Source organism: Euleptes europaea, chromosome 8 (genome assembly GCF_029931775.1).
Source record: "Euleptes europaea isolate rEulEur1 chromosome 8, rEulEur1.hap1, whole genome shotgun sequence".
NCBI lineage: Eukaryota > Metazoa > Chordata > Lepidosauria > Squamata > Sphaerodactylidae > Euleptes > Euleptes europaea.
The window spans coordinates 99012290-99039765 of NC_079319.1; the positions used below are offsets into that span (position 1 = coordinate 99012290).

The 27476-nt window shown below is 45.2% G+C and overlaps 1 protein-coding gene across 1 annotated transcript; it reads left to right on the plus strand.

The window, feature by feature from the left end:
* The first annotated feature begins 5752 nt into the window (after positions 1 to 5752).
* On the plus strand, positions 5753 to 25252 carry LOC130482186 (serpin B3-like). The gene is made up of 7 exons (XM_056854994.1): positions 5753 to 6297; positions 14300 to 14486; positions 20242 to 20385; positions 20929 to 21046; positions 22179 to 22321; positions 23360 to 23521; positions 24860 to 25252. The coding sequence occupies exons 1-7, from the start codon at positions 5753 to 5755 to the stop codon at positions 25250 to 25252; spliced, it is 1692 nt and encodes a 563-aa protein (XP_056710972.1).
* Positions 25253 to 27476: the final 2224 nt, after the last annotated feature.

Genomic DNA, 27476 nt, shown 5'->3' on the forward strand with positions numbered 1-27476 from the left:
AAAATTAGCTTCCACATTGAGGAAAATAGCAAGAAAAATAAGGCACAGAAAACATTTCTTTTGGTGGCAAATGACATTCTGTGAACAGTCCTTTATTATAGTCATTAAAAAATCTGAATTCAAGAGATGGTCACTGTGTGGGGAAATGAAGCTGCTTCAGATTGAGAGCAGGTTTTCATATGTGTGTGTGGGTGTGGGTGTTATCGGAGCCAGCCAAAGTCTCAACCAAGGTGGCTTTTCAGAAAGAGATTGCTCATCTGCATGGGTTAGATGGCCATCTGTCAGCAATGCTGATTCTGTGACCTTAGGCAGATGATGAGAGGGAGGGCATCTTGGCCATCTTCTGGTCACTAGGGGTGTGGAGGGGGGAGGTAGTTGTGAATTTCCTGCATTATGCAGGGGGTTGGACTTGATGGCCCTGGTGGTCCCTTCCAACTCTATGATTCTATGATTCTATTCTTCTTCTTCAGGAGCCAGATCAGCAGCTGTTGAAGCTGGTGCTTTTTAGTTTGGAGGGTATATCCCTCTGGACGGGACTGGGTGAGCCCCATCTTTTAATATGACCCTTCTGCTCTCCAGATTAATCCACTGAAGTGTGATGAATAGTTTGGTCTGACCAAGTGGGCTCCGATTACACAACCCCTACCTCAAAAGGGCCCCAACTATGGAGTTCTAACAAAACCAGTCAAAGGTAGAAAAATGGGAGAAGGCACAGAGACATGCATCTGAGCAAAGGCGAATAGCCGAAGCCTGAAAAAGCTGAATATCTATTTGGGCAGATTCCCAGGTTTTGGTATTCGGCTGAAACTAAACCTGAATATTGCCAAAATGGCTAATTTCAGGTTTATGTTTGGTTTGGGTTTGCCGATATGCACAGCCCTACTGGACAGTTTGGTATTGGGTGTCCTATCCAGGAAATAATTTTGACAAAAGACTGGACATATAAATATCCGGTATTTTCTAATTAAGTCCCAAGCAGTCCTGGGAGTGCCGAGATTGAGCTTGTACCATGGAGAGGATCCAGCTGGGAGAGCTGGGGCAGAGATGACAAGCCCAAGAACCACTGGTTTCGCTCCTAACTCCCTGGCCAAGTTTCTGATTTGGACTAGATGGATCTGGTTCAAATCCTTACTCATAGATTGTTGTGAGGAACACCACATATGTGATGTGCCTGGGAGGGGGAGCATACACGCATGGTCATCACTTGGGGGGTGTCTCCTGGCCACGGAGTTTCTCCCCCTTTCAGGGTGGGTAGCTGAGGATATCCATGAGAAGGAGGGAAGGTTTTGGAGCCAGAACTATTCGAACAGGAAGTTTCTAGGCGTCTGGTAGCATCTTAAAATGAACAGAATTTTAGTCCAGCATCAGCTTTCAAGAAAGAAATCCCCCCCTTTTCAGTTGTGAGTAGTGGATCTTCAGTATGCATTGAAGCTTTTGGATTTCCATTCCATGCAGTTCCTTCCATAATGAAAATGAAACAGGACTCCAATGGCACCTTAAGGACTAACAATTTTATTCCAGGATGAGTTTATGTGACTTCACTTTATCAGCTGCATTGAAATGTTCAACCATTTGGCAGATGCATTTATACTCAAAGCTCCTGACAACAACAACAAAAAGTTTGTGTGCTGGGAAGGGGACAATGAAGAGAGGATGGTTTAAATCAATACCCAGTTATAAGAGAAAGTAATCAACCAACGTGAGTTAACAAGCAAGTGACTTATAAATTATCCCCTTTGGCTTTATAATGACTACTCTAGGGCTACTGTAATACAATGGTTAGTGTGTGTGTGTGTGTGTGTGTGTGTGTTTGTGTGTTATGTACTGATGGGTTCAAATGCATTGCATTTGCCCCTGTATGCTGAGTTTCCGATTTGGACTAGATGGATTTGGTTCAAATCCTTCGTCAGGTTGCTGAGAGGATAAAATTGGAACCATGTAGAGTGCCTTGAGCTCCTTGGAAGAAGAGTAGGCTATAAAATGTCATAAAAAGCACTTTTAAATAGTAAGATGGTGCAAAATGTGAGCTGTGGTTGAAACCTCACCTCAGCCTCACCAGGTGGTCTTCGACATGCTATACTCTACCTTCTAGAAAGCTGGTGTGCTGTGGGTTAGAACATTAGACTAGGGCTGGGAAAACGTGGGTGCATGAAACTTACTGGGGAATCTCGGGGCAGTCACTTTCTCTCAGCCTAAAATACCTCACAGGATTGTAAGGATGATAAAATGGAGGTTAGGAGGACTTTGTATGCTGCTCTGAGCACCTTGAAAGGAAGGTGGGATGAAAATACACTACAAGCAATAATAGTTCTTCAGTGCCTTCCCTCTAATTTGCAACCTGGGATAATAATAGTGCTCCACCCAACTGGGTGGTTGTGCAGAATATGTAATAATGTAGATAATAGCTCTTAGCATTCATAAGGCACATTTTGCTGAGCAAAGAAAAACCACTACGGAGTTTTGTGTGAGAAGAAGAAGGGTCTGGGATCATGAATACTGTCGATGTGAGGGTTCCTGCTTTCCCATGCTCCATCAATATCCCTCTCCTCTCTGGCCTGTTGGGCAATTGTTTCTGGTTAGAATAATTGTTTGAATATTTGGCCAAGTTTGACGACTATGAAAAAAGCTCCCACCCCTTTCTTGGAAATGGAAGAAAGATGAGGTTTGACAAAATAAAAATATGATACAAATCGATGATCTAATGATAAAATATAAATTGCCATTTAGATTGTCATCAGTAAACTTCACATATAGGGCTGCCAACCTTCACATGGGGCCTGGAGAGCTTCTAGAATGACAACTGATCTCCAAACTACAGAGATCAATTTTCTCATGAAAAATTGATGCTTTAGGGGGTGGACTAGATGACATTGTACCCCTGTACTTCCTTCCCCAAATGTTGCCCTCCCCAGCCCCCAGGCTTCACAACAAAATATTCAGGAATTTCCAACCTGGAGTTGGAAACCCTCTTTAGATGTAGTGTGTGTACATGTGTGTAGGTCAACACATTTTTACGAAGTGTGTCCAGTGTTTTTGCTGAAACCACCTGGCAGCTCTTCCCACCCCCTGCCTGTGGTCCCCCACTGATGCCCATTGCAGCAGCTGGAGAAATGTGGCAGGGGAGTGATGTTGTGGCATTGCTGTGACATCACTTCCGGTTGTGTAACACTCTATCAATTCCCCAAACTGTACTGTAAAACTGGAAGTGATGTTGTGATGTTGCACAATGATGAGTCTGTCGCCCAAAGCCTCCAGGGGTTGCCTTCCCTTGGCCAGCAAGTCTAGTGGCAGGAGGGTGAAGGATGGCCCATGGGAAGAAGGAAGCAGGATGTTCCTGCCAAATAAGAAAGAGGAACATGTGTTATAATCACTGAAATGAAAATGAACGCTATCTTTGAAATAAAAAAAGAAATGCATACCTTTGACAGTGATGCACTTTTATGTTTTATAAGGCAGTGATTTACAAACTGGGCTCTTGGGTTTCCTTTGAGGTTTATCAGAGGTCCTCAAACAGAAAAGCAGTAATGCCAGACAAACTTCGCTGAGAGAGAGATTACCCAGCATCCACTTGAGTATCCCTGCCATGTGTGAATGTAGGAGAGTACTGAGCACATTCTGAGGAGCATGCCATGTTCATATGGGAAGACAACGGCCTTGGCTCAGGATATATGACAGAACACCGTGGCCATTTATGCAGGGGTATTTACTTCGCAGTCCCTGCTGGATGGCTTTGAGGCTTCTTTTACATTATTCATGATTTTGCCGACCTTCAAACGTGACTTTGCTCTGGCGTTCTTCCCCTGCAGTTCTAGGATTCTGTTTTAGGACCAATTTAAATACTGCTTCGAGGCAAGAGCAAGGCAAATTCCCCCTATTTCCATGCAAAGCTCTTAACTTTGGGTTTCTCTCCCCACACCCATTTTGACTTCTCCCTCCCATGTGTCCCTCCCATCCAACCCCTTTGTGAGCTCCAGGCTGAGAGTGCAGCTGGAGTCAAGGTCGAGTAGCTCAGAGGCTTGTTATGACGGCCTGCGCCCCGGCGCAATAAGTGTAATCTATCATGGGAACCAGGCTCAGCCTGGTATCCAACGGTGCCTTTCTCATGTATATGTTTCAACTTGCCCGCTTTCCCCCCCACTTGAGTCCTTGTACCTTTTCCTGTAAATTGCTGCTACACACCTTATGCTTCCCAAATAAATTGCTTCTTAGACGACTCTGTCTGGATGGTCTGTTGTTTGGGATTTGACAGGTGGACTCAGACCTTACAATAGGACTCAAGTCCTTTTTTACTTACCTTTTAATTTTAGTTTATTTTTAAGGAATGTGGTTCTTGCCTCATTCCTAAAACACATGGCAACTGCACCTGGGTCTACTGGCTCCTCGTCGAGGGATTACCGGGGGGGGGGGGTCAACCAAAGGCCTCCACCGCTCGAGAAATCCTCTGGCAGCTGCTGCAGGAGGAGACTAAGGATCGAATCCGGAGTGCCCAGAGGGAGGTCGACCGGCACCGGCGTGAGGAAAGGAGGAAGACCACCAGGTCCTAACTCTTAACCAATTCTGTCATTTGAATAACGGGGATGCGCCAGAGGAGCTGACCCTGCTCACCCAAGAAGGGACTTCCTTACTAACACTCTTGAGGATTTATTGGACAGTCCTTTTTCACGGGCCGCTATGGCTGAGGGCTCCGGAGGCAACCGTTTTCAGTTCGAAGCGAGTAACGCCGCCTCCAAAATTGTGTTACGCATCATGGAACTACCACCGTTGGCTTCGGAAGCCCAAATCAAAGAACTGTTGTTATCAGATTTTGGGTCCGCTGCGACAGACGTGGCGCGGCAAATAATGCCGCTGCTTACCAACCTGGAAGAGGTGAAACTGTTTCTAACTCCCCTGTTAGAGCAGGCGGCGGAATTGAGGGCAGCTGTGGCCAAAGCCGAAACCCGGACGGCGGAGTTGGTCGCAGCCCGGGCATCCGAAACCGCCACCATTACAGCCCTCGGAGCACGATCTAAGGATACTAGGCTCCTGAGATCGGGACCAGGTTTGGGAGAGCAGGACTTCTCGCTTTCGCGCTCTTCCGATCGGTCTTTTATGGCTCTCCCAAGACACCTAGCTCGTCGTCAACAAGCTACCCTACATTATGCCCTGACCCAGGATATCGGTAAATACCCGGGAGAGGGGGATTCGGACAGAGAGGATGCTGAAGACTGGAATGCTCCTTTTGATGTCTCTCAGGGGGGGTACAGTGGGGAAACAGCCAAAGATTGGAATGCCCAGTTTGGCATTTCCCAGAGCCGGTGTGGAGGCAGACCGGCAGATGAAGTTTCTCGTTTGCGCTTCCAGAACCGAGAATTGCAGCAAAAGATGGCCCAAATGCAAGAGCGAATGGATGCTCTATGCCGCGAATGGAGACGGAGGCAACAATCCCCGGTGAGATTGCCGCCGCTGCCGCCGCAGCCCCGGCGGTGCTCCTCAAGTCCCACCGCAAGTGCCACTGCAAGCGCCGCCACAAGCACCACTGCAAGCACCGCCACAAGCACCGCCGCAGGCGCCCCTGCAAGCGCCACCGCAGGCACTGCCGCAGGCACTGCCGCAAGCGCCTCCGCAAGTCCCACCGGGGTGGCCGGGGGGATTCCCCCCGCATTGGCAGTACCTGCCGCTGCCCCGTCCGCATGCATCCTTAAAAGACTTACAAGTTACTTTTAATGGCTCTGCGGAAGCCCTACCCTATTTTTTGCATCAGGTAGACAGCTTCATGAGAGAGCAAAGACAGTGGTTCCCCATTGAGGACAGCCGGGTGCGATACGTGTCCTCCTTATTACAGGAAGAGGCGGCAGATTGGATGATCCAACAGTTTGATTCACGGGCCAGATCCATACAAACCCTGAATGATTTTATGTGGGCCCTGAGAAGGCGTTTCGAGGATCCCTTCCGAAGTGACAAGGCTAAGGCAGCCATCCTTCAATTGCGCCAAGGCACCAAGAATACGCTGGGGAATTTCAATGTCTGGCCAGCAGAATTACGGACTGGAGTGAAGCTACTCGAGTGCAATACTTTCGTGAAGGATTGCACCCTGAAGTTCTATACTGGGCTTACATGCAACGAGATCCGCCTAACCTCGAGGAATGGGTCCTGCTTGCGGAGGAGGTGGAAAGCTGACGGCAATCCCTCGCTCTCTCCAGGCACACAGCGAGGGAAACAGGTCCACGGCAAGACTGTGCCGGCCCATCTCCACGGAGACCAACCGCTCCTGTTTCGGACCGGGCAAACGCTTCCAAAAGGGAGCATGTCTCATTTGCGGTAAGATGGGCCATTTCGCTGCCACTTGCCCTGCACATTCCGCACGTCCCAACCCGGACCCTCAAGTGGAAGGACATCCCCGGAGCAGTGGGGAGAGCCGTCGCAAAAGCACTATGCTAAGCGGGCGCAAACCACTTGTCGCCCTCCACATGAACGACGAGGTTGCTCTTAAAGGGTTGCCAGCGCCCCTTCCTACCCCTACCCCATTGGGGGCTCGGATTACAAATGAAGGCCCATCTGGGCCGTGGATTACAATCACCTCTAGTCCCGCCGATGTGGATACATCGGAGGAAGAAGAAGACGGGACCAGGGGATCCTTAGCAGCCCTGAACCTCGTTCCCGTCCAGGAGCAGACAAAAAAAGAGCAGGGTCTGCAGTGAACGGAGCGCCACTGCGGACCAAGGTGACTGCACCCCCCACAGCTCCGCTAATGGTGAGAGAAGTGGAAGACACTATGTTTCTTGATGTAATATTGCAACATTATAAGGGGGGTCCCCAAGTAGCAGTTAATGCTCTCGTAGATTCTGGATGTGCTCGTACCCTAATCAGTGAGGACACTTTTAAAACCTTAAATGTAAAAGCAAGCATTTTACCGCAGCCCCTCCGATTTGCCCAGATGGACGGGAGTGACTTTAAAGGTGGCCCAGTTGACAGGCGAACAGGCATAGTCGCCATGGGAGTGGGGGACCATTGGGAACAGATCCGCTTCACTATAGTACACGGCATCCACTTTCCAGTAGTCCTAGGAGTAAATTGGCTTCGGGGGCACAGCCCCATAATCGACTGGGCAGCCCAAACTTGAGTTCGTCCAACCGCAATGTGAACAGCACCAAAAGGAGGTAGCCGTCCTAGACTCTGCCTTGACGGCAGGAGATGCTGATCCGCAATTGCCTCCCAAATATCGAGGTTTTGCAGATGTTTTCGATGTCAAAGAGTGTAATGTACTGCCCCCCCCCCATGCTGTGGACTGTGCTATTGAGGTGGAAGGGGGGAACATTTAACTAAGAGTAAGATTTATCCTATGAATCCCAAAGAAAAGGCAGTATTGAAAGACTTTATTGACAAGAATCTGGCACGGGGCTTCATCCGCCCCTCCACAGTCCCCCACTGCTCTCCTGCCTTCTTCATGCGTAAAAAGACAGGTGACTTAAGACTGTGTATAGACTTTCGCAAACTTAACGCCGTCACCCAGACTAATGCCTACCCCATTCCCCTCATTCCAGATCTCCTAAGCCAACTAAAGGAAGGACACATTTTCACCAAATTTGACTTGGTTGAAGCGTATTATCGCATACGAATTCGAGAGGGAGATGAACCATTGACTGCTTTTTCCAGTTGCTTTGGGATGTTCAAGTACCTTGTAATGCCTTTTGGATTAAAATGGGCCCCGGGGGTCCTCATGCAAATGATTAATGAGATCCTCCATGATTTGTTGTTTAGAGGAGTGGTAGTTTATTTAGATGACATACTCGTCTACTCCAAGAATTTGGATGAGCACATCACCCTGGTCAAAGAAGTTCTGCAACGGCTCAGAGAGAACCACCTCTATGCTAAGGTTTCCAAGTGTGAATTCCGTAAAAGGGAGCTAACCTTTCTAGGCTATAGAATTTCACACCAAGGAATAGCCATGGACCCGGACAAAGTACAAGCAGTAGTTGACTGGGGGCCGCCAACTACTCGTAAACAAGTACAGAGATTTCTCGGGTTCGCTAATTTCTACCACCATTTCACCAGAGACTTCGCACAAGTTGCGCTTCCAATCACTAATTTACTCAAAACCAAGGGTAAAGGAGTTGCCGCTACTCAGCCCTCTGCTAAAATAGAATGGACCCCGGACTGTCAGGTAGCCTTTGAGACTTTAAAACGTTTGTTCACCACTGAACCGATACTTAAGCATCCAGATTGTGACCACCCTTTCATCATTCAGGTAGATGCTTCTGAAGTAGCCATGGGAGGGGCCCTCATGCAAGAGGGGGTAGATGGCCAGTTATACCCATGTGACTATTTCTCAAAGAAATTTCCCCAGTCTCAGCTCAACTGGCCCATTTGGTAAAAGGAGGCGGCAGCAGTGAAACACGCCTAAAAGATCTGGAGACACTTCCTAGAAGGTGCTGCTGAGACCCCCTTCCAAGTTTGGACAGATCACAAAAATCTGGAGGCTTTAACTGGGACTCACAAACTCACCGCAAAACAAATCAGATGGGAGGACTTCTTTTCTTGCTTTTGTTTTGTAATCAAACACATTCCGGGCAAAAGAAACCTCTTAGCTGATGCTCTTTCTAGACTTCCTCAATATCCTGTTAAGGTGGAACGACCCACCGAGTCCCTGTTTACTCCAGAGCAAAGAGGTATCCTTCCCACCTTAGAAGTCCTCACGCGTGCCCAGGCGCAGCAAGCCCAGGCCGGGAGCGACTCCCCACAACCCACTAAGGGAGTTGTCCCTCCTAGTCCTCCGCCGCCACCCAAGGATGCTAGCAGTGACTCTTCAACCCAACCCCAAGCGGGGGACGACCCTACTATTCCAGCGGGACTGCCCCAGTCTTTCCGTGACACTTTGATACGTGAGTGCCTAACCAAGAGGAATAACAATGTACTACCTTCAGATCTTGACCAGCGGGGAGAAATATGGGTCAAAAACTCTACATTTGTCAGATAGGGCTTCTGACAGCTCCGTTCCCAAACAAGATGGTTTCCCCGTGAACAAGATGAAATTCTCCGTGTACTCCTTCCCCCCCGTTTTGCACACGAGCTTCGGCCAGGGATTTACAATTGTATTGGGACCCGCCCGTGTAAATCTCCGATCTGATATCAGGGCCCGCACACAAAGCCGAGAGCTCGGCCATCTCTTCCACTGATTGCTCGCAATTGTTTCTGTTCAGTTTTACTTAAGTCGTTACCGGCAGGAAACGACTACATTGTCTCTTTGTTCCTGTAACCCTATTGTATCACCCCTATATATGTATCCATACTCCCCCAGTCATGTATTCCAGCCTTGCTTGTTTCTTTACTGAAATCACTGACTTTCGGAATAAATCCTGGAAACGCTGCTCTGTCTGGATTTGAGTTCTATTGCCTGAAACGCCATGCATTTGCTGAAGCCTGACAAAATTGTACGTGCCTAAAACTTTGCGAGCAGAGGTGTTAGAACTAGCTCATGGAACAAAAACCTCTGGACACTTTGAGTTTGTAAAGACACTACATTTGCTCCGTAGTCAATTCTGGTGGGCGGGTATGCATTCTGATCTGGACTCCTTCATCCGCAGCTGTCCAATATGTGCCACTGCAAAACGTCTGACAAGCAAGCCCACAGGGCTACTAAAACCATTAGAAGTGCCTCAAGGGCCATGGGAGGTAATTGTCATGGATTTCATGACTGATTTACCACTAAGTCAGGGGAAAACTGTCCTGTGGGTGGTTACAGACCTTTTTTCCAAACAGGTGCATTTAATCCCTTGTGCAGGCATGCCCTCCACTCAAAGCCTGGCTCATTTATTTGTGACACACATATTCAAATATCATTCCTTCCCGCGCAAGATAATCTCGGACTGCTGCTCTCTATTTGTAGCCTAGTTCTGGAAAGCTTTCCTCAATCTGGTAGGAGTTGAACAAGGTCTGTCAAGTGCCTTCCACCCCCAAACAGATGGACAGACGGAAAGAGTAAATGCTGTATTAGAATGTTATCTCCAATGTTATGTAAATTATCATCAAGATGACTGGGGTGATCTATTGCCTTTTGCAGAGTATGCATATAATAATTCTGTTCATCAATCCACAGGCTTCAGCCCCTTCCGCATTGTGTATGGCAAGGAGTTTGGCCCCATCGGGCAGGTGGATGTGTCAGGGGAGGGGGGGTGCAGAGATGTCAGACTGGATTGAAACCATCCAGTCTACGTGGACTTGGTTAACTGAAAACTTAAAACGAGCCAAAAAACGAATTTAAATACTGCTTTGAGGCAAGAGCAAGGCAAATTCCCCCTATTTCCATGCAAAGCTCTGAACTTCGGGTTTCTCTCCCCACACCCATTTTGACTTCTCCCTCCCACGTGTCTGTCCCTCCCTTCCAACCCCTTTGTGAGCTCCAGGTTGAGAGCGCAGCTGGAGTCAAGGTCGAGTAGCTCAGAGGCTTGTTATGACAGCCTGCGCCCCGGCGCAATAAGTGTAATCTATCATGGGAACCAGGCTCAGCCTGGTATCCAACGATGCCTTTCTGATGTATATGTGTCAACCTGCCCGCTTTCCCCCCCACTTGAGTCCTTGTACCTTTTCCTGTAAGTTGCTGCTACACACCTTATGCTTCCCAAATAAACTGCTTCTTAGACAACTCTGTCTGGATGGTCTGTTGTTTGGGATTTGACAGGTGGACTCAGACCTTACACCTTTCCCTCAAAGCAAAGCACAAAAGAAGGAGTTAAACCTTCATGAAATGTGCAGGAAGACACTGAAGAAGGCTTCAAGGATTAGAAGGCAGCTCCCAGTAGGATGCTGTTGAAGAAAGGTGGGGAGGAATACCAAGCAAAAGCACACAACAGTCCCTTTTAGGAGCTGACCCGCCCCCTCCAAGTTACGAGCAACAAGGCTGCGTTTTCAGGGGGAGGGACACAGAAGCTCCGTGACTCACTGGGGATGCCTAATTAATCGCAAGGTACACCTGGAATTGGGGGGGGAGAGAGAATCCCTCATGCATATGATGTTTGAGAATTCGGAGCAGAAAACTGTGCAGGAAACCAAACACAAATTTCCCCTGCATAAATGACCCTTCTCTTACATGAGGATTTTAGGGCAATGAGATACAGCGCGAATGGTTCGTCTTATGGGTTGGAACCCACCAGCTTTCCCACTGGCAAAAAAAGGGACAACGTTAAATTATGATTTAAAAAAAAAAAACACCTCCGGTAGGGATGAAGCAGAAGTCCTCAAACATTAAAGAAGCCCCCAAATAACATTTGTTTAAAACAAATGCCAGATATTCCCGGCTTATTTCAGCAAATAGTTCTATTCAGACTGCAAAGAGGAGTGGCCCCAGTGGGTTGGATCCAACGAGCTTTTCCCATAGTTAAAAGGGAAGGGAGGGTTTCCTTTGGCCACCAAAATGCTATGTGGGAGGGTCATGAGACAAAAGCCATGTAGGGCTCTGAGGTATAGTAAAGGGAGTAATTAGATGAGACTGAGTGAAAAGGTTGGCTGGATCCAACCCTATTATGTGGGCTGCCATATTCAATATCGACCCCTAAGCTACAGAACCAATCACATGTGTGATTCACTAAACTTTAGCCGTTTTAGAGGGTGCTAAAGGTTGTGGGTTTTTTTGCTGTTTACTTGTTTTATCATTATGTTAATGATGTTGATTTATTATTCATTGTATTGTTTAACAGGGATTGCATTTTGATATTTGATTTGTTCCGCACTTTCAGACCTTTAATGCTGAAAAGCCATTACAGATAATTCAAATTAATAAATAACATCCTGTTGCTTTGGCAGCGGCTGCCATGACAACGCGAGGATCTTCGGAATACACGGTGGCCACCCTCCACGTCCTGCAGGAGCCGTTTTGTGGCTGCGCCCACCACGCTGTGTCAGAATTCCAAAGGTGCCCACAGGCTCAAAAAGGTTGGAGACCCTTGCCCTAGGCGACGTACTGGAATCCTCCTGAACATTTAGGGTTCTGTTAAAGACGTGCAGAAATTCTATGGCAAGTAAAGTGATGTGGAAAGGAACCTCTGAAAGCAAAAAAGTATTTAAAAAAATCACTGCCATACGACGCCACATTAACTGTGATCGGCATCTGAATGCTTGAACCGCCACAGGAGAATATTCCCATTAGGTTTTTAAATGTGTTTGGAGACAAGGTCAATACTTCTGTGGGTGAGGCCCACAGGTGGTGTGGGGTTATCACAGCTTTTCCTGCTGTCTGCTCCATATGCTAAATAGTTAATTACCATCAGTGATCACAAACACCTTTATGTCTCTGACACCGATGTGATTAGTCAAATTAAATGTATTCATATGTTTTAAAGATCCATAGTCACAGGCTCATTTGAACAGCGTGGGGGTGGAAAGTGATGTTTATAAATGACAGAAACTCATCGAAGAGTACATTGCACACTGCTGGACTCCTTGAAGGCAAGGTAAATGCCTGGGCTTGTTTGGGGCTTCCTAGGGGGCTTTGCAAACTGGAAATTGCTCAAAAGTGGGTGTGGGGAGGTCCTTTTCTGTCTGGCTCTCCCTCAGGTCACAGGACTAAGCCTCCTATTGCCCTTAGCCTCTCTAATCACGGGGCTGTTGCCTTAGCTAAAATAACCCGATGGGTGACTAACACTAGTCACACCAAGCAAAGTGCCAGACCTGGCTTGCAGATGCCTTTCCTTCAGCAACAGAGTTGTTTTGAATGTTTTAATTCTGGAGGGGTTTTTGACACAATGTTGGACTGCAAATTATCAACCCTTACTATGCCATAACCTCAGCCTGTTTGTCTTGGCACACTGGGGTTTGGATTGTATGGGCTGATCTGTGAGATTCTGAGATGTGAAAAGGTCTTGAGCATTGTCATTTAGAGCTAGATTGAAGGGCAAAATCTTCAAGTCATCTATAAATGAGCCAGGACAGCTAAGCCCTGGTGAACAGATTTGAGTAGGATTCTGAGTGGACCTGTTTAGGATTGCTCTGTAAATCACCAGGTGGATTTGGAATTAGTAAAGTGACATATGTCCTAACCTGCATAGGCCAGGCTTGCCTGATCTTGTCAGATCTTGGCTGCTAAGCAGGGCCAACCTTGGATAGTATTTGGATGGGAGACGACCCAGGAAGGCCAGGGTCGCTACGCAGAGGCAGGAAATAGCAAACCACCTCTAATGCCTCTTGTCTTGAAAACCCTACGGTGGTGCCATAAGTCGGCTGTAACTTGACGGCACTCTGATGTTTCACATATGTGTGGCCAATGGAACCAGCATATGCTTTGTTTTGTATCCTTTTCTGCAAGACAAGAGAATCCTGCTATATTATGTATCGTTTACAAAGCCATTGGAAAAATTTCTCTCAGTGGTGGTTGTGCTGACATATCTGGCTTTCTGATGGCTAAAAAGCCATGGAGATGCCATTTAGAAACACTTTCGATACCTTCTGTGAAGTCCATTGGTTGTGTTTGTACCATTTCAAGCTACAGTTGGCTTGGTGATGGCTGTTGTTCTGTGGCCCTTGAACAGGAAGCTAGGTTTCTCCCTGATAGTCCAGAGTTCTACATCTTGGGAGATTTGTTTTGTAGGTGAGCATTCAAACATTTAATTTCCCTATCTGCAGCTTATAGTGGCATAGTCCCGGAAATAATGTACCATATGAGTAAAAATGGGTACACTGGTCCTTAGATGGTTGGCAGACATGGGGATCACTTCTGATACCATGTGATGTTCCCCTTTTCATGCAAGTCAATAATAGGGTACTCACTCAGGTTCCTGCTCTTAGGATCACATAGCAGAGATGGGTGTGTTCAAAACACCATCCATTTATTAGCAAGGTACTACAGCCATGGCAGCAACTGGTTTCATGACAAGGGAGCTCACGCAGTCTACAGTTTTAGCTAGCAAGCAAAACTAAAGAGCAGGAGCTCCACCCCACGAGTCTAAAGCAATGTGCATAAATATGGGGGGGGGTTTCCATTGCAATGCATACAGTAAATACACCACAGTGATGATGGAACTTATTTATTATTTTATTTTTTGGATTTATACCCTGCTCTAGCCCTGCCGAAGCAGGGCTCAGAGCTCAAGAAACTGACTGAAAACTTGTTTTGTACTTCATGGAGTGGGACCCTGGGAAAGGATCCTGCACCATGGGTGACATTTCTGTTGTTCCCTTTCTTTTTCTTCTTCCTTTCCCTCATTATTATTATTATTATTATTATTATTATTATTATTATTATTATTCTAGAGCACTCGGATTTCACAATGACTACTACCTTCAGTGAAGCAAATGCTAAATTTGCCCTTGACTTTTTCCGACTCCTGAGCAGAGCACACCCCTATGAAAATAACATGTTTTCTCCTACGAACCTCATAGCTGCCCTTGGCTTGCTCCTTTATGGGTCCAGAACTGATACGGCAGCTGAAATAGAAAAGGTAGGAATCCAACAGTGCCACATGCAAAGCAACACCCAGGCCCTGGGGCTCAGGAAACTACCCGGGAGAGCCTTTGACACTGTACGTGGAGCATGGGTGGGAGGGGTGATAATCATCTGGCTGGCAGGCCAAAAAATGAGGCCAGTGGGCTGCAGTTGGTTTGGTCGTACCCAGGATGATCAAGCAGTGTAACCAACCTCTGTTACAGTCACCATTTGCAGTGTCAGTATAAAACAATACCGTATAGCACAGCATTGTTATTTGGAAGAACTCTTCTTTGAGTGGAGAGGAAGATTACTCTGCCATTGGAGAACCACATTGGCAGTTTCTCCAGTTATACTGCATGAACCAATTGGTGTAGTCATGATCTTTAGTTCCGTAACTACATCTATGTTATGATTCCATTTCAGATACTTCACTTTGATGAACTTGCAGAGTCTGAACTCCCAGGGTATTCAGAGGAAACAGAAAGCTATGATCACTTGGGAAACAGACTGAGATCTCATCCCTCGTCTCATACTTCTCCCACAAAGGTATCTTGAGATAATCAATAGTGTATTGTGCTTGTGGCAATGAAGAAATCACCTTGCTGGGCTGGAGGCTTAGAATGTTCCGGGAACACAGCAGTCTGCAGTCCACGCTGTGTGAGGGAAAGCAAGGTTAAGAGGAAAAACATCTCACAAAGAGACAATGAACTGGGAACAGGTAGGGGAGATAAGGATTAAAGACCCCAGATCCAAAGAGGCTGCGGGCAACCAATGGCCTGAGGATGACGTACCAGATAGTAGGTGGAGAGTGGGCTTTGAAAAAAGAGCTGAGGAAATGGAGAACTAATTAGAGAGGGCCAGGGGCTCTCACAAAATTTCACAGCACTTAAGCTTGGAGCCCCATGGCACATAGTGGTAAGCTGCAGTACTGTAATCCAAGCTCTGCTCATGACCTGAGTTTGATCCTGATGGAAATCGGTTGCAGGTGGCCTGGTCAAGGTCGACTCAGCCTTCTATCCTTCCAAGGTGTAAAATGAGTATCCAGCTTGCTGGAGGTAAAGTATAGATGCCTGGGGAAGCCACCCCGTAAACATAGTCTACCCAATAAACGTTATGATGTGACGTCACCCCATGGGTCAATAACAACCCGGTGCTTGCACAGGGGATTACCTTTATCTTTAAGCTTGGAGCAGTTATATGTTATGAGGGAGGAGGACAGAAGAAAGCTCAGAAGTGGGCCAAGAGACACATCTGGCAGTGTCCTGAAACTCAGAGACCTGAAGAATAATGGGTTGGTGGAGACATAAAGTGGGAGAAAGGAGCAGCCAAGCAGAAAGTTGTACCTCATATAGACCTAGAGAGAGGTCAGGCTACATGCTACTAGAATGCAGGGAGTAATCCTAAACAGCTCTACTCAAAAATAAGTCTCATTTAAAAAAAAAAAAAGTCTCATTTTATTCAATGGGGTTTACGCCCAGGAAAGTATTTTTAGGAGTTAGTGGATCATAGGACTGTGAAGTCTAAAGCCTAGACCTTTGTTGTATTTAGAAGATTCTTAAGCATGAGAATTAGGTGGCAGCAAAAAACACATGGAGAGTTTAATAGCATAAAGTGATAGTAATAACTGAACTAACTTCCTGCTAGCATTACTTTTAGCCAAACTAGTTCATGGGCTTTGTGGTTAACCCAGGGCTGTCTCAAATAATGGCCTTGCTTCAGCAATGGAGTGATCACAATTTCTCTTAATAGAATTCTGTCCAATTTAGCCTTTGCTCCTATAGTGACCCTTACAGGGATGCCAAAAAGCAGAGAGGGAGGCGGTGGTGGGACTGAATTTTACATATTTTATTTGAATTAACCAGCTAGTTCTTGGGCTACAGGCTTTTTTGTGACATCAGCATAAAGTAAGCTTGCTAAGTAAATTTAATTTGATTGATGAGATGAAAACAAGGAAGAAGTCTTTCAAGTTAGCTACCTGTGTAAAATATTAGATGACTCCTTCATTAAAGGACCTTTTTGTTTGAATTATGCAAACATATGATTATTTCTGTTCTTAATTTTTGTAATTGTAAATAGTATTTATAAATACTATGATGATTCATAATATCCAGAGACTGAAGACTATTCATTTTGCATTTCATTAAAGTAGGTTGGCCTGTTTTGTGAATAGACATTCATGGTTATTAATGAACTTAGCATCATTAAATACTAGACATGAAATGACACAAGGTCTTTTGATAGTCAATGTTCTTAAACACACCACGTTAACTACTGAAAGCACAGGGCTCCAAGGCTACGTTTTGTCCCAGACGCTGGGTTACCTGTCTGTGGTCCCGGAAATGGCTGTGAAGCATATATTGAAGACCATGGAAGCTGATGTTTCTAAACCTGTAAGCCCCTGGGTCACATACTGGATGCTTTTTGTGAATAAGTAATTATTCCTGTGACTGGGAAGATGGTTAAATGCCATGTATCAATTGGGTTGCTGTTTTATTGGGGAAGATATTATACTGCAATAGTTTGAAATAGTTCAAATACTTAGCATTCATGTACATAAGAGCCCTTCTGGATTGGACCAGTAGTCCATCTAGTCTAGAATACTGTTTCATACAGAGCCAACTAGTTGTTCATAGAATCATAGAATCATAGAGTTGGAAGGGACCACCAGGGCCATCAAGTCCAACCCCCTGCACAATGCAGGAAATTCACAACTACCTCCCCCCTCAACACCCCTAGTGACCAGAAGATGGCCAAGATGCCCTTCCTCTCATCGTCTGCCTAAGGTCACAGAATCAGCATTGCTGACAGATGGCCATCTAACTTCTTCTTAAAAACCTCCAGGGACGGAGAGCTTACCACCTCCCGAGGAAGCCTGTTCCACTGAGGAACCGCTCTGTTAGAAAATTCTTCCTGTTTGTTCTGTTTGTTCTGGAAATCCAGCAAACAGATGGCAGAAGCCAAGGCCTCCCCCCCCCATTCCTAGCACTGGTTTCCAGAGTTTTACTGCCTCTGTATATGAAGAGTCCCTTTACTCATCATGTCTAGTAGCCACTGATGGACCCTCTCCTCAGTGAATTTGTCTAATCCCAGTTTAAAGCCATCTATTCTTAAGGCCATCATTATGTCCACTGGTAGTAAATTCCATAATCTGGTTACTCATTGAGTAAAGAAGTACTTCCTTGTCCTTCCTCAACCTATTGCCTGTCATTGTCACTGGTGACCCTGAGTTCTAGTATTATGGGAAAGGGAGAAAAAGCTCTCTGTATCCAACACTGGAAGTATTACATAAATGGAGAGAAGAAACATTCTATCTATATAACAATTTCAGTGTTCAATGCACTTCTTGTATTATGAGGGATAACATTCAGAATTAGGTCCTGGAAACCTGCCCACCATTCATATTGGCAGTGCATGGTCCCTATGATGCATCCAACATGTACGGTTGCTATTTTGTGTAAATTGGACGACACATGGAATTTCCATGCATACACAGTTTTCATACACATGAACCCTGTGTATGGAAGCTTTTACCACATGAAAAATCCATGTGTTGCCTTACACAAAATGGAGACGATGCATACTGGGTGCATTGTGGTGACCACACTCAACCAGTGTGGGTCGCTAGTGGGCTCCCAGACTGTGAGGATGTAATGTCTGAAGAGGGCTGAGGAGGCGTCAGGGTAGAGGAAGAGAGGAGAGGGAGCGGCATGCTTAATCATACTGACTGAGGTTTGAACCTGGGACCTCCCTGATTATAGCTCTGCTTCTTAACAAAGCTACAACAGATTTTGTACTTAACGTGTTGCTTTCCTATGAATGCAGTATTAATATAACTCTGTTTTAGGTGTTGCACTCTGACAGTGTAAAACACAGGGTCCATCCTGGATCTAAAGAACACAAGGAAGCAAGTCCACATTCTAGTCCTTCAGACAGCAAGCGAAGCCTTGACCCTCCATGGTGTCCCCCTTGCGAAGAGGTAACTTATCTAAATGGAAAAGGGGATATGCGATGAAGCAGCAGAATAAGAGTGTTGTGAATTACTGAAAATCACAGTATAGGGAAAGATAAAGAACAAACCAGCATTCCCCAGGGCTGTGTGATAGACCCTGAACCTTCATGTGGACGGATGCCAAAAAGCCAGGGCTGGATCTACATTTTTTTAAGGGGGGCAAAAGTACAAAATGATGCCCTCATATATGATATACATACTTTTTGTTATATATAATCAATGTATTTAATTAACAACTCTTTTAAATGTTAGAATAAATTATGTTGACCTCTATGAACCATTAATGAATAATTACACTTTAACGTTATTTTATCTATTTATGTTTGAATATTCCCTCAACCCGTCTGCACACATAAAAACCCAATCCAAAGAGAAAGTTTTTCAGCCTAGACATTTCCCAGACATTTAAAGAAATATACATCACACGTAATTTTGACATGGGAAACACCAAACATACCTCCTTTGCAGCCTGATAAGTACAGCTCAAGAAAAGTTTTAGCTGGTAATTATGCTGCTAGAAGCTAAAATGACTTAACTGAAGTTATTGTACTTTAGTCACTGGGAAAGACTCGCTGGAAAAGACAATAATGCTAGGAAATGTTGAAGACAGTAGGAAAAGAGGAAGACTCACCATGAGCTGGATTGACTCAATAAAAGCCACGGCCCAGTTTGCATGACCTGAGCAAGGCTGTTAATGAGCGGACGTTTTGGAGGTCATTGATTCCTAAGTCAGAAGCGACTTGGTGGCCCATAACGCAACTGAACACCCCCATTCTCCCCCCCCAATTTAGAACACACCTTAAGTGTCCCCCCCCCCAAGAAGTCTTGCATGTAGGGTTGCCAACCGCCAGGCAGTAGCTGGAGATCTCCTGCTAATTCAACTGATCTCCAGCCAATAGAGATCAGTACCCCTGGAGAACAATGGCCGCTTTGGCAATTGAACTCTATGGCACTGAAGCCCCTCCCCTCCCCAAACCCCGCCCCCTCAGGCTCCACCCCCCACAAATCTCCCGCCGGTGGCGAAGAGGGACCTGGCAACCCGACTTGCAGGCCCAGAGCCTACCATGGCCACTGTCAAGAGGTGGTCCTTGAAAGGGGCGGGGCGGGAAGCCAAGGACTGAGAAGGCCCTGCAGCTGGAAGAGCCTCGGCCAGGGGGAGGAGGGAGACGAATGAGGCCAAGGACAGTGACCCCAGGGCCTGGGGGGCCTCCCGCTGCATAGCACCTGACACCTTTGAACATCTCCTCAGGAACATGGAGCCCCCCCTCCCCTTCGCTCCTCACGGTCTCGCCTGACTGACCGCCGCAGCTTCTGCCTGACCAAGGGCCGGGGCTCCCCTCTGAGGCCCGGGGTCTCCCTCCCTCCCCCCCACCTTCTGGCAGCCGCCTGGTTGGGGGAGCGAGGTGGGCGCGCCCCCTGCAGAAGGAGCCAGCTCTGCTGGGCCAGTCAGCCTCCCCCACCCCCTGCTGCCGCCCCCTTTTTTGGTGGCCACCCAGGGCCCCTGCCCCACTCACCCCCTAGATCTGACCCTTCAACAAGCTGGGAAAATAAACACCTGTGGGGCCTTGACGAGGCAAATGTTTATGCACATTGATCTGCATATCCCAGGTTCTTCATGACTTGGTGATTTTCAGGAGAACGTGTAAAATAATTCAACCGAATGTTGTGGGGATCAGGAAGTTCTGCCCACCGTTGTGGATTTGTAATGGCCCTGGCACCGGTGCCCGCGGGTCACTTAGTGTTGCGATCTTTAAGTGAGGACCCAGGGTGTGTGAACCAGTCTTCAGACTCTGATTGTGACGCATATAAAATACAATGGTATTCATTTGGCTTTTTCAAGGTGCCAGATTATGTATGTGAGAAACCGGAAGGCGTTCATAGTGTGTTGAACAAAGTTCTTAAAGAACTCAACGAGCCCAGCACCGACTATGAACTGAGCATTGCCAATCGGCTCTTTGCAGACGAGTCTATTACTTTCTTCCAGGTAACTTTGCATAAATGGAATCCCGGGTGGGTGGGTGTGTGTTTTTTGGGAGGGGCATTTTCAAATAGAGGCAATGGTATCTAAAAGGCTGCTTAATGAACACACTTGAGGCCTTGGGCCATTATTTAAAACAAGAAAATGCTTTGGAACCAAATGGGAATTAATGTAGTGTAGTTGTTACAGTGTCAGACTAGGGTCTGGGAGACCCAGGTTCAAATCCCTCCTTTGCCATGGAAACTTGCTTGGACGCCTTGTGCCGGTTACCCACACTCAGCCTAACCTACATCACAGGGTTGTTGGTGAGGATAAAATGGAAAATGGGGAAAATGTTGTAAGACATATCGGGTTCCGAGTGGAGAGAAAATAAAATAACTAAGTACATTATAAGTGAATAAATATTGTTAGGTAAATACTTGGTGTAGCTATCTATTGTATTATTACGATGCTTTGAATTCCAGACCCAAGGAATTAGGTCACAGTCTCCTTAGAGCACTGATAATCTTCCTGATGTTTCATTGCAAAAATTTATCCTTTTTGGTATAGAAATTCCTGTACTGTGCTCTGAAATTGTACCTGACTGAGGTGGACAGAGTTGACATCCATAATGCCCCAGCAAATGTCCGGAAGCTGATCAACTTGTGGGTTGAGATCAGAACATATGGTATGAATATTTTAGGATTAACATTTTCCCCCACTTATTTAATTTCCAAACTGAGTAAGTGATCTAGCTACCAGTTACTGAATACAGTTTAATCAGGAAAGAGGATGAGGAGAAATTCATTAACATATGGAAAGACTTTTTCTTAAGCAAATAAAACACTATTTTCTCCAAATACTCCCTGTGGCCTCAAAGCATGGGACTCTATGAGTACATTTCTTACAAGCCCATCACTGTGTGGCCTGGATCCCTTTTTACAGATTTAAGTATACTGATTAGGGCTGTCACCTAATTCAACAAATCTGTGCCAAATTATTGCATGGGTGTTAGCTGGTTAAGCAACTAGTCAATTAAAACATGAACTTTGCTGATGAAAAAATAGTACTGTTTCAGAAAGAAAGTCTACTTCACTTTTTAAAAAAGATAATGCATGAATATGTCACAGCCACAGGAGTAAATTCTTCCTTGGGTGTGAAAAGAAATGGCGATACTGCTTCTAAGATAATGCCTATTACCCACAGTTTTTTGTGAATGTTTGCATCGATATAAAATTACAACAAATAGCCTGGGGCACCTTGTTTAGATGTTCAAAAGATTGTCAATCCCTTCATCTAACTGATTAAAGGAACATTCCTAAGCAGGTCTAGTCAGAATGAAGCTGCATTTTGTTAATTGGGGCTTCCTCCCAGGAATGTATTCCTCAGATCGCAGCTGCAGAGAGCAATTCTAAGCAGGTCTACTCAGAATCCTTCCCAGGATGACATGGTGGGGGTTAGTCCCTGGAAGTATTCTGAAGATTAAACTGTAGTTAATTTATACTGCAGTCCTAAACGGAGTAGCACACTTCTAAGTTCACTGAAGTCAATTATATGTGTGCCTAAAATGGGAAGTCCTCCATTAGATTATTATTTGTAACAAGACGTCAATATAGAGTAAATTTTAAAGAGTTACATAAACAAAATTACAGGTCCTTGCCCCACAGAATTTACACTATAAATATTGACATTAGGAAAGACAACTTGGGAGGAAAGAGAAATCAGAAGAATGTACATATTTGACACAAAACCTGCAAGCAAAGGTTCAAAGTCTTAGCCCCCGGCACCCAAATCCTAAATTATGTTTATGTCATTTAAAGGTAAAATAAAAAACCTACTTCACAAGGACAGCTTTAACTGTGAAGCTGATCTGCTGCTAGTGAACACGCTCTACTTCAAAGGGCAATGGGAAGTCAAATTCGACAAAGAACTCACCAAAGAAGTACCGTTTTACTTCAATGAGGTAGGTTCCAGAAATATTCCTCAGTATCACCCCGGTGGCCTGCAGGCATATTTTGGAAGTGGGGCAAGTTTCACTATTCCAGTGTGATCTTTAAGAGCTATCCAGGGACAACACAATGTACACAGGGCAACTGGGTTCAAAAGTGCTTTTTTGTTGATCACACAAGTTGGGAGGAAAAGCATACAAACATAAAAACTGAATTCTACACCATGGGAAATTGAGTTTTCCCACGTTTGTAATGGCCGCTTCCTTCCTTTCTTAAGAGTTGCGGGAAAACTCAATTTCCCATTACTGATTGTAACCCTGCTATTAACCATGGGAAAATTAGTGTCTTGAGGAAGGAAGCAGATGGCGGCCATTACTTACAAGTCTAAAATGTAAGTATTTTTAAAATTCTCCTGGGGGGCATTTTTTCCAGGTAGAGCCCCCAAATTCACAGCTTAGCTTGAAGGGACTCTCTTTGCACAACCCCTGAAGTTTGGTGAAAATTGGGTCAGGGGGTCTGATTTTATGGGGTCCAGAATGGGCTGCCCCCTCCTCCATAGAGAAATATTGTGACGTTTGCCCTATGTTTACAGGGTGGTTTTCCATTGCCTTCCCCTGTAGTCTATGCTTAACCCCCAGCAAGCTGGGTACTCATTTTACTGACCGTGGAAGGATGGAAGGTGGAGTCAACCTTGAGCCGGCTATCTGAACCTGACTTCCATCATGATCGAATTCAGGTCATGAGCAGAGCTTTGACTAGAGCCACTCTGTGCCTCAGGGCTCCCGTTAATGATAATGATAATAATGATATTCATTATTACAAACATAATCATTTTTTTTTAATTCAATGATTTTTGTCTAAACTAAATGCAAGACCAAGCAAAATTACCGGAATATTGGTCATGTGGAGTTATGGTTTGATGCTTCATCACATTCTGGAAACAGTTGCTGACATTATGAGTTTCATCACCAATACATAGATGGTGCTAAGACATTTTTGGAATGCATTTTAAACCACACAGATGTTCTGATAACAGTTCTATCTTTTCCCAGATGAAATGTAAAAATGTACAGATGATGTACCGGAAAGGCCAGTACAACACAGGCAAGATTAAGGGATCCGAGGTGCAGGTACTTGAGATCCCCTACAAAAATAACGAACTGAGTTTGTTCATATTGCTACCTAAAGACTGCAAGCTTGAGTCTCTTCAGCAGGTAAAATTCTTACCCCTGTTGTATTTTCCCACAGTGGCTTTCTGATAAAGATCCCAGCTTTAGAATTCTTGACTCAAATCCCAGATAATTCCTACAGTCTCTGGGGAATTTTTCACGAAGCTTTGCTGCGGTTTAAAATCTGATTTGAGGCGCTCCAAATTTTTGATTATTCATTGCAGCTCCGAATTTTCCTGAACCGAGCAACAAAACCCGCATTATGCCCGCATCAACTGAAACCTCTTTTGCGCCGTACTTTCCTGTACGCATTTTTTGGCTCGGAATTCCATGAAGAAGTTTTGCTTCGGTTCATTTGCCACTGCCCATGATGGGCAATGACCCCTCCCCCAAGAACGGTGATTGGCTGGGGGAGTTTCGTGCTTGGTTGCCCCCCCAACACTCACACATAAGATCACACCGGCTGGAGGGAGACCCAGAGAAGACTGGCTGCCCCTCTTCAGAAGGGTGATGGGAGTTTTGGCTTGGATTTGCCGCTCTCAGGATGCCCCCCCCAACACACACACACAGGATCAAGGGAAGAGTGGGTGGGATTAAGCGGATTTGGAGTGGTGAGTCATGAGCGGGAGCAGACGTAAGCAGCGCAGAGAAGTGCGCTGTTTCTCCCGTGAAAAATTGAAAATGCCTCGGGATGGGGGGGGGGGAATCTGCACTGCCATGAAAAAGCTATTTAAATCGGTTTATTGTTTGCTCCAATTCGAAACCGAAGCAAAATCCACCGTGAAAAATACCCCTCTGTGTCACGGCACCCTCTCCCAGTTCCACAGTGTTTCATCTCCACCAGTTGTCCTCTCTACGCCTCTCTGAGCCCTTCTAATCAAGAGTCTCTGTCACTACCCCAGTTCAGCTGTGGCCTGCAGTAATGGGGCTCACAGGGATCGTGGACCTTACAACCTCATTTGTCTCTTTCAGTGATCTTTGTGGGGTCGTGTTCTGACTGGTCGTAAGCCTCTTACCATTAAGAATAAATAAAAGGTCTTGTGGCACTTTACAGACTCAAATTTTTTAGTTCAATTTAACTGTTGTGACACAAACATGTGATTGTTCCACCAGGCCTGCCAACTGGAGTTACAAGCATATTGACTATGGAATAGTTATTTGATCCCCTCCCCCACAAATTACTATGTACACATGTACAAATATACTGTGTACAAACTGTGCAAATATGTAGCATGTTAAGTGGTAGTCTGATGCCCTTACATCGATCATGTTGTCAAATGTATGACTTACCATTTCCTAACAAAAAATTAATCTCACAGTGATGCCTGAATCTGGCTTCTTGGCGTTCACTACATTGTAATTTCTTTCTCTTTACAATGGAAGCTGGAAGATGAACTGACCCATGAGAAACTTCTGAACTGGGCCTGTATTCTGAGGCCTGAAGAGGTACACGTGGCCGTCCCCAAGCTCATCATCGAGAAAAGGATTGAAGCCAACACGTACTACTTGCCGCATCTGACCGATCCTGACAAAGCTGACATGTCTGGAGCAACGAGCACCCGAGGTGCCGTTCTGACTCACCTTTTCCACGATACTTTTCTAGAGATTGATGAAGAAGGTGGCGAGGAACCAGAGAAGCCCCATTCTACCAAAAACAGGCACCTAGCACGTCGTCAGCCTATTGACTTTGTGGCTAATCATCCTTTTGTATATTATGTTATGCACAAAAGCACACAAAGCCTTCTTGCCTTTGGTCAATTCACTAAACCAGAATAAAGGATAGTTTCTGATGAACAGAAGCAGAGATCTTTAGCCCCCAGTATGGAAAAAAAGCCTACACAATTGGCCATAGGGTTATTAGATTGGACTTCCCCACAGCTGTGTTCTGGCTCCCTTGAGAATCTTTTGGAAACCCACTTCATGCTGATCCGTTGATGTCACTTTATGGGGAAACAATACAAAATCTGCATTTTTACACTAGGGCTTGCATTTATCATAACGCTGCCTCTGAGGGTGGTGGAGTCCCCATCTTTGGAGGTCTTTAAGCAGAGACTAGATCGCCATCTGTCGGGAGTGCTTTGATTGTGGGATCCTGCATGGCAGGGGGTTGGACTGGATGGCCCTTGTGGTCTCTTCCAACTTTGTGATCTTGCTCAAAACCTGCCTGATTCTCAACTGGAATACAAATCTGTTACTCCTAAAAGTTTATTCTCTGCATTACTCTCCTGACAGAACTAATATTTTTATTCTTATTAATGAAGATCCTTGGAAAGTTGGTGGTGGATCTACTTATGCTTTAGGATGATGATACTTGTCTGTTAGATAGGAACATATGTGGCTTCTTCTCTCTCCCTGCCCTCCATTTAGTAACTTTTGTTTGCAATTTGAAACTTATAACATTGACATATAATCTGACTTATTATAAAAGCATTCCAATGAAACAGAGTTGTTTTCTTGTCTATATGGAATGAAAGAAATATTATTTCCACTCAGTAAAAATGCCCTGTCTATAATGACTAAGTGCAGTGTTCACTGTTTGTCTCCTGGAAAACAAGTGCTGGGGTGGAGTCTGAAATACAGTTGTAGAAATACAAAATATATCCTCTGGAAACACCCTTTGCCTCGTGCCCCCTTGTCACGGATTGAGGAAGAGATTGATTTTTCAAAAATAATAAGACCATCAGAAATTGATGGCACATGAGAGGCCTTGTGAGGTAAATATTTTAAACAGCAAATGTTGGGTTTCAGAAAAGGTATTTGGCTAGTTACAGAAAAATAAAGAGATATTTTGTTGTTTCAGATGGTACTACTAAGTTTCACTTATAACTTGGTTTCACACTGAGGGCTCTCTTTTGGTTGACAGTTTCTCTTTGGTTTTCACTCAAAATTTACTTAAATACAATGTTTTGTAGTGTTTGTAATAGTTAGGAACTGTAAATGCAAACAAACACTTCACCAGTTTATTCCATAACCTGGACGATGATCACTCTTGATATTTCTCCTCAACCCTTTAGGGATCACTCAATTCACCAGAGTGATTTTCCTCTCTAGTTTAGAGGTCCCTCTTTCCTTCAGAGCTGTTTCCCACTTTAATCATTAGAGCGCCATCTCCACACTTGGCGCTATCGTCCTTGTTAATAGCCAGTTGCTGAGCCGATCTTGAGGGAAACACCTGAGGCGAAAACCCTCCCCGGGCAGCTCCCAGCTCTACCTGGCCGCTTCAAGCTCTGTATGTCCTTCACTGACCCTCAGCTCACTCTCTCAGCCCTGAACCATTACAGTTCCCACCCCCAGAAGCCCACAGCTGTCAATCAGGTGGCCCCAAAACCAGAAGAGCTCCCTGGAATTGAGCAGTTCTTCACCCCCCCCCATTCTCTAAAGATGGGGAAAGTCTTTCACTGATCAGGAAGTTACCGTATTGCCACAAAATAATATTTACTACAACATCATTTATGCCTGTTGATGGTGAACGGGAAATCTCAAAATAATGTATGAAACAAAGAGGAATATTCATCGTCTTACATTTATTTAAACTCCAGTGAACTATGTATTGTATTTATTTATTTACTTACTTGATTTGTAGCCCATCTTTCCCACTGAGACTCAAGGCAGATTACAGAACATGAAATGATGCAATCAGACATCGCCAGACCAAACCACCACCACCACCACCACCACCATGCAATAGGGCTAGGGTTGGAGTCGGGAAACAGTGTAAGCAATAAATTGTCTGAGGCAAGATTTGCTAATGCAGAAAGTGAAATTACAAAGGTAGAATCATAGCTGTAAAAGATGATACATACAATACAAGACTATAAACGTATGCCTTTATAAAGGTGCTTCCTGAACTGTTTCATATGATTATAGTTCTAATCCCTTTATAATAGTGCCCTCTGGAACATTTCAGTTTTTTATTCTATTTACTTTATTTACAATATTTGAATGCCACTTTTCTGTCCAAATAAGGCCATCAAAGTGGCTAACCATTAAAACAAGACAT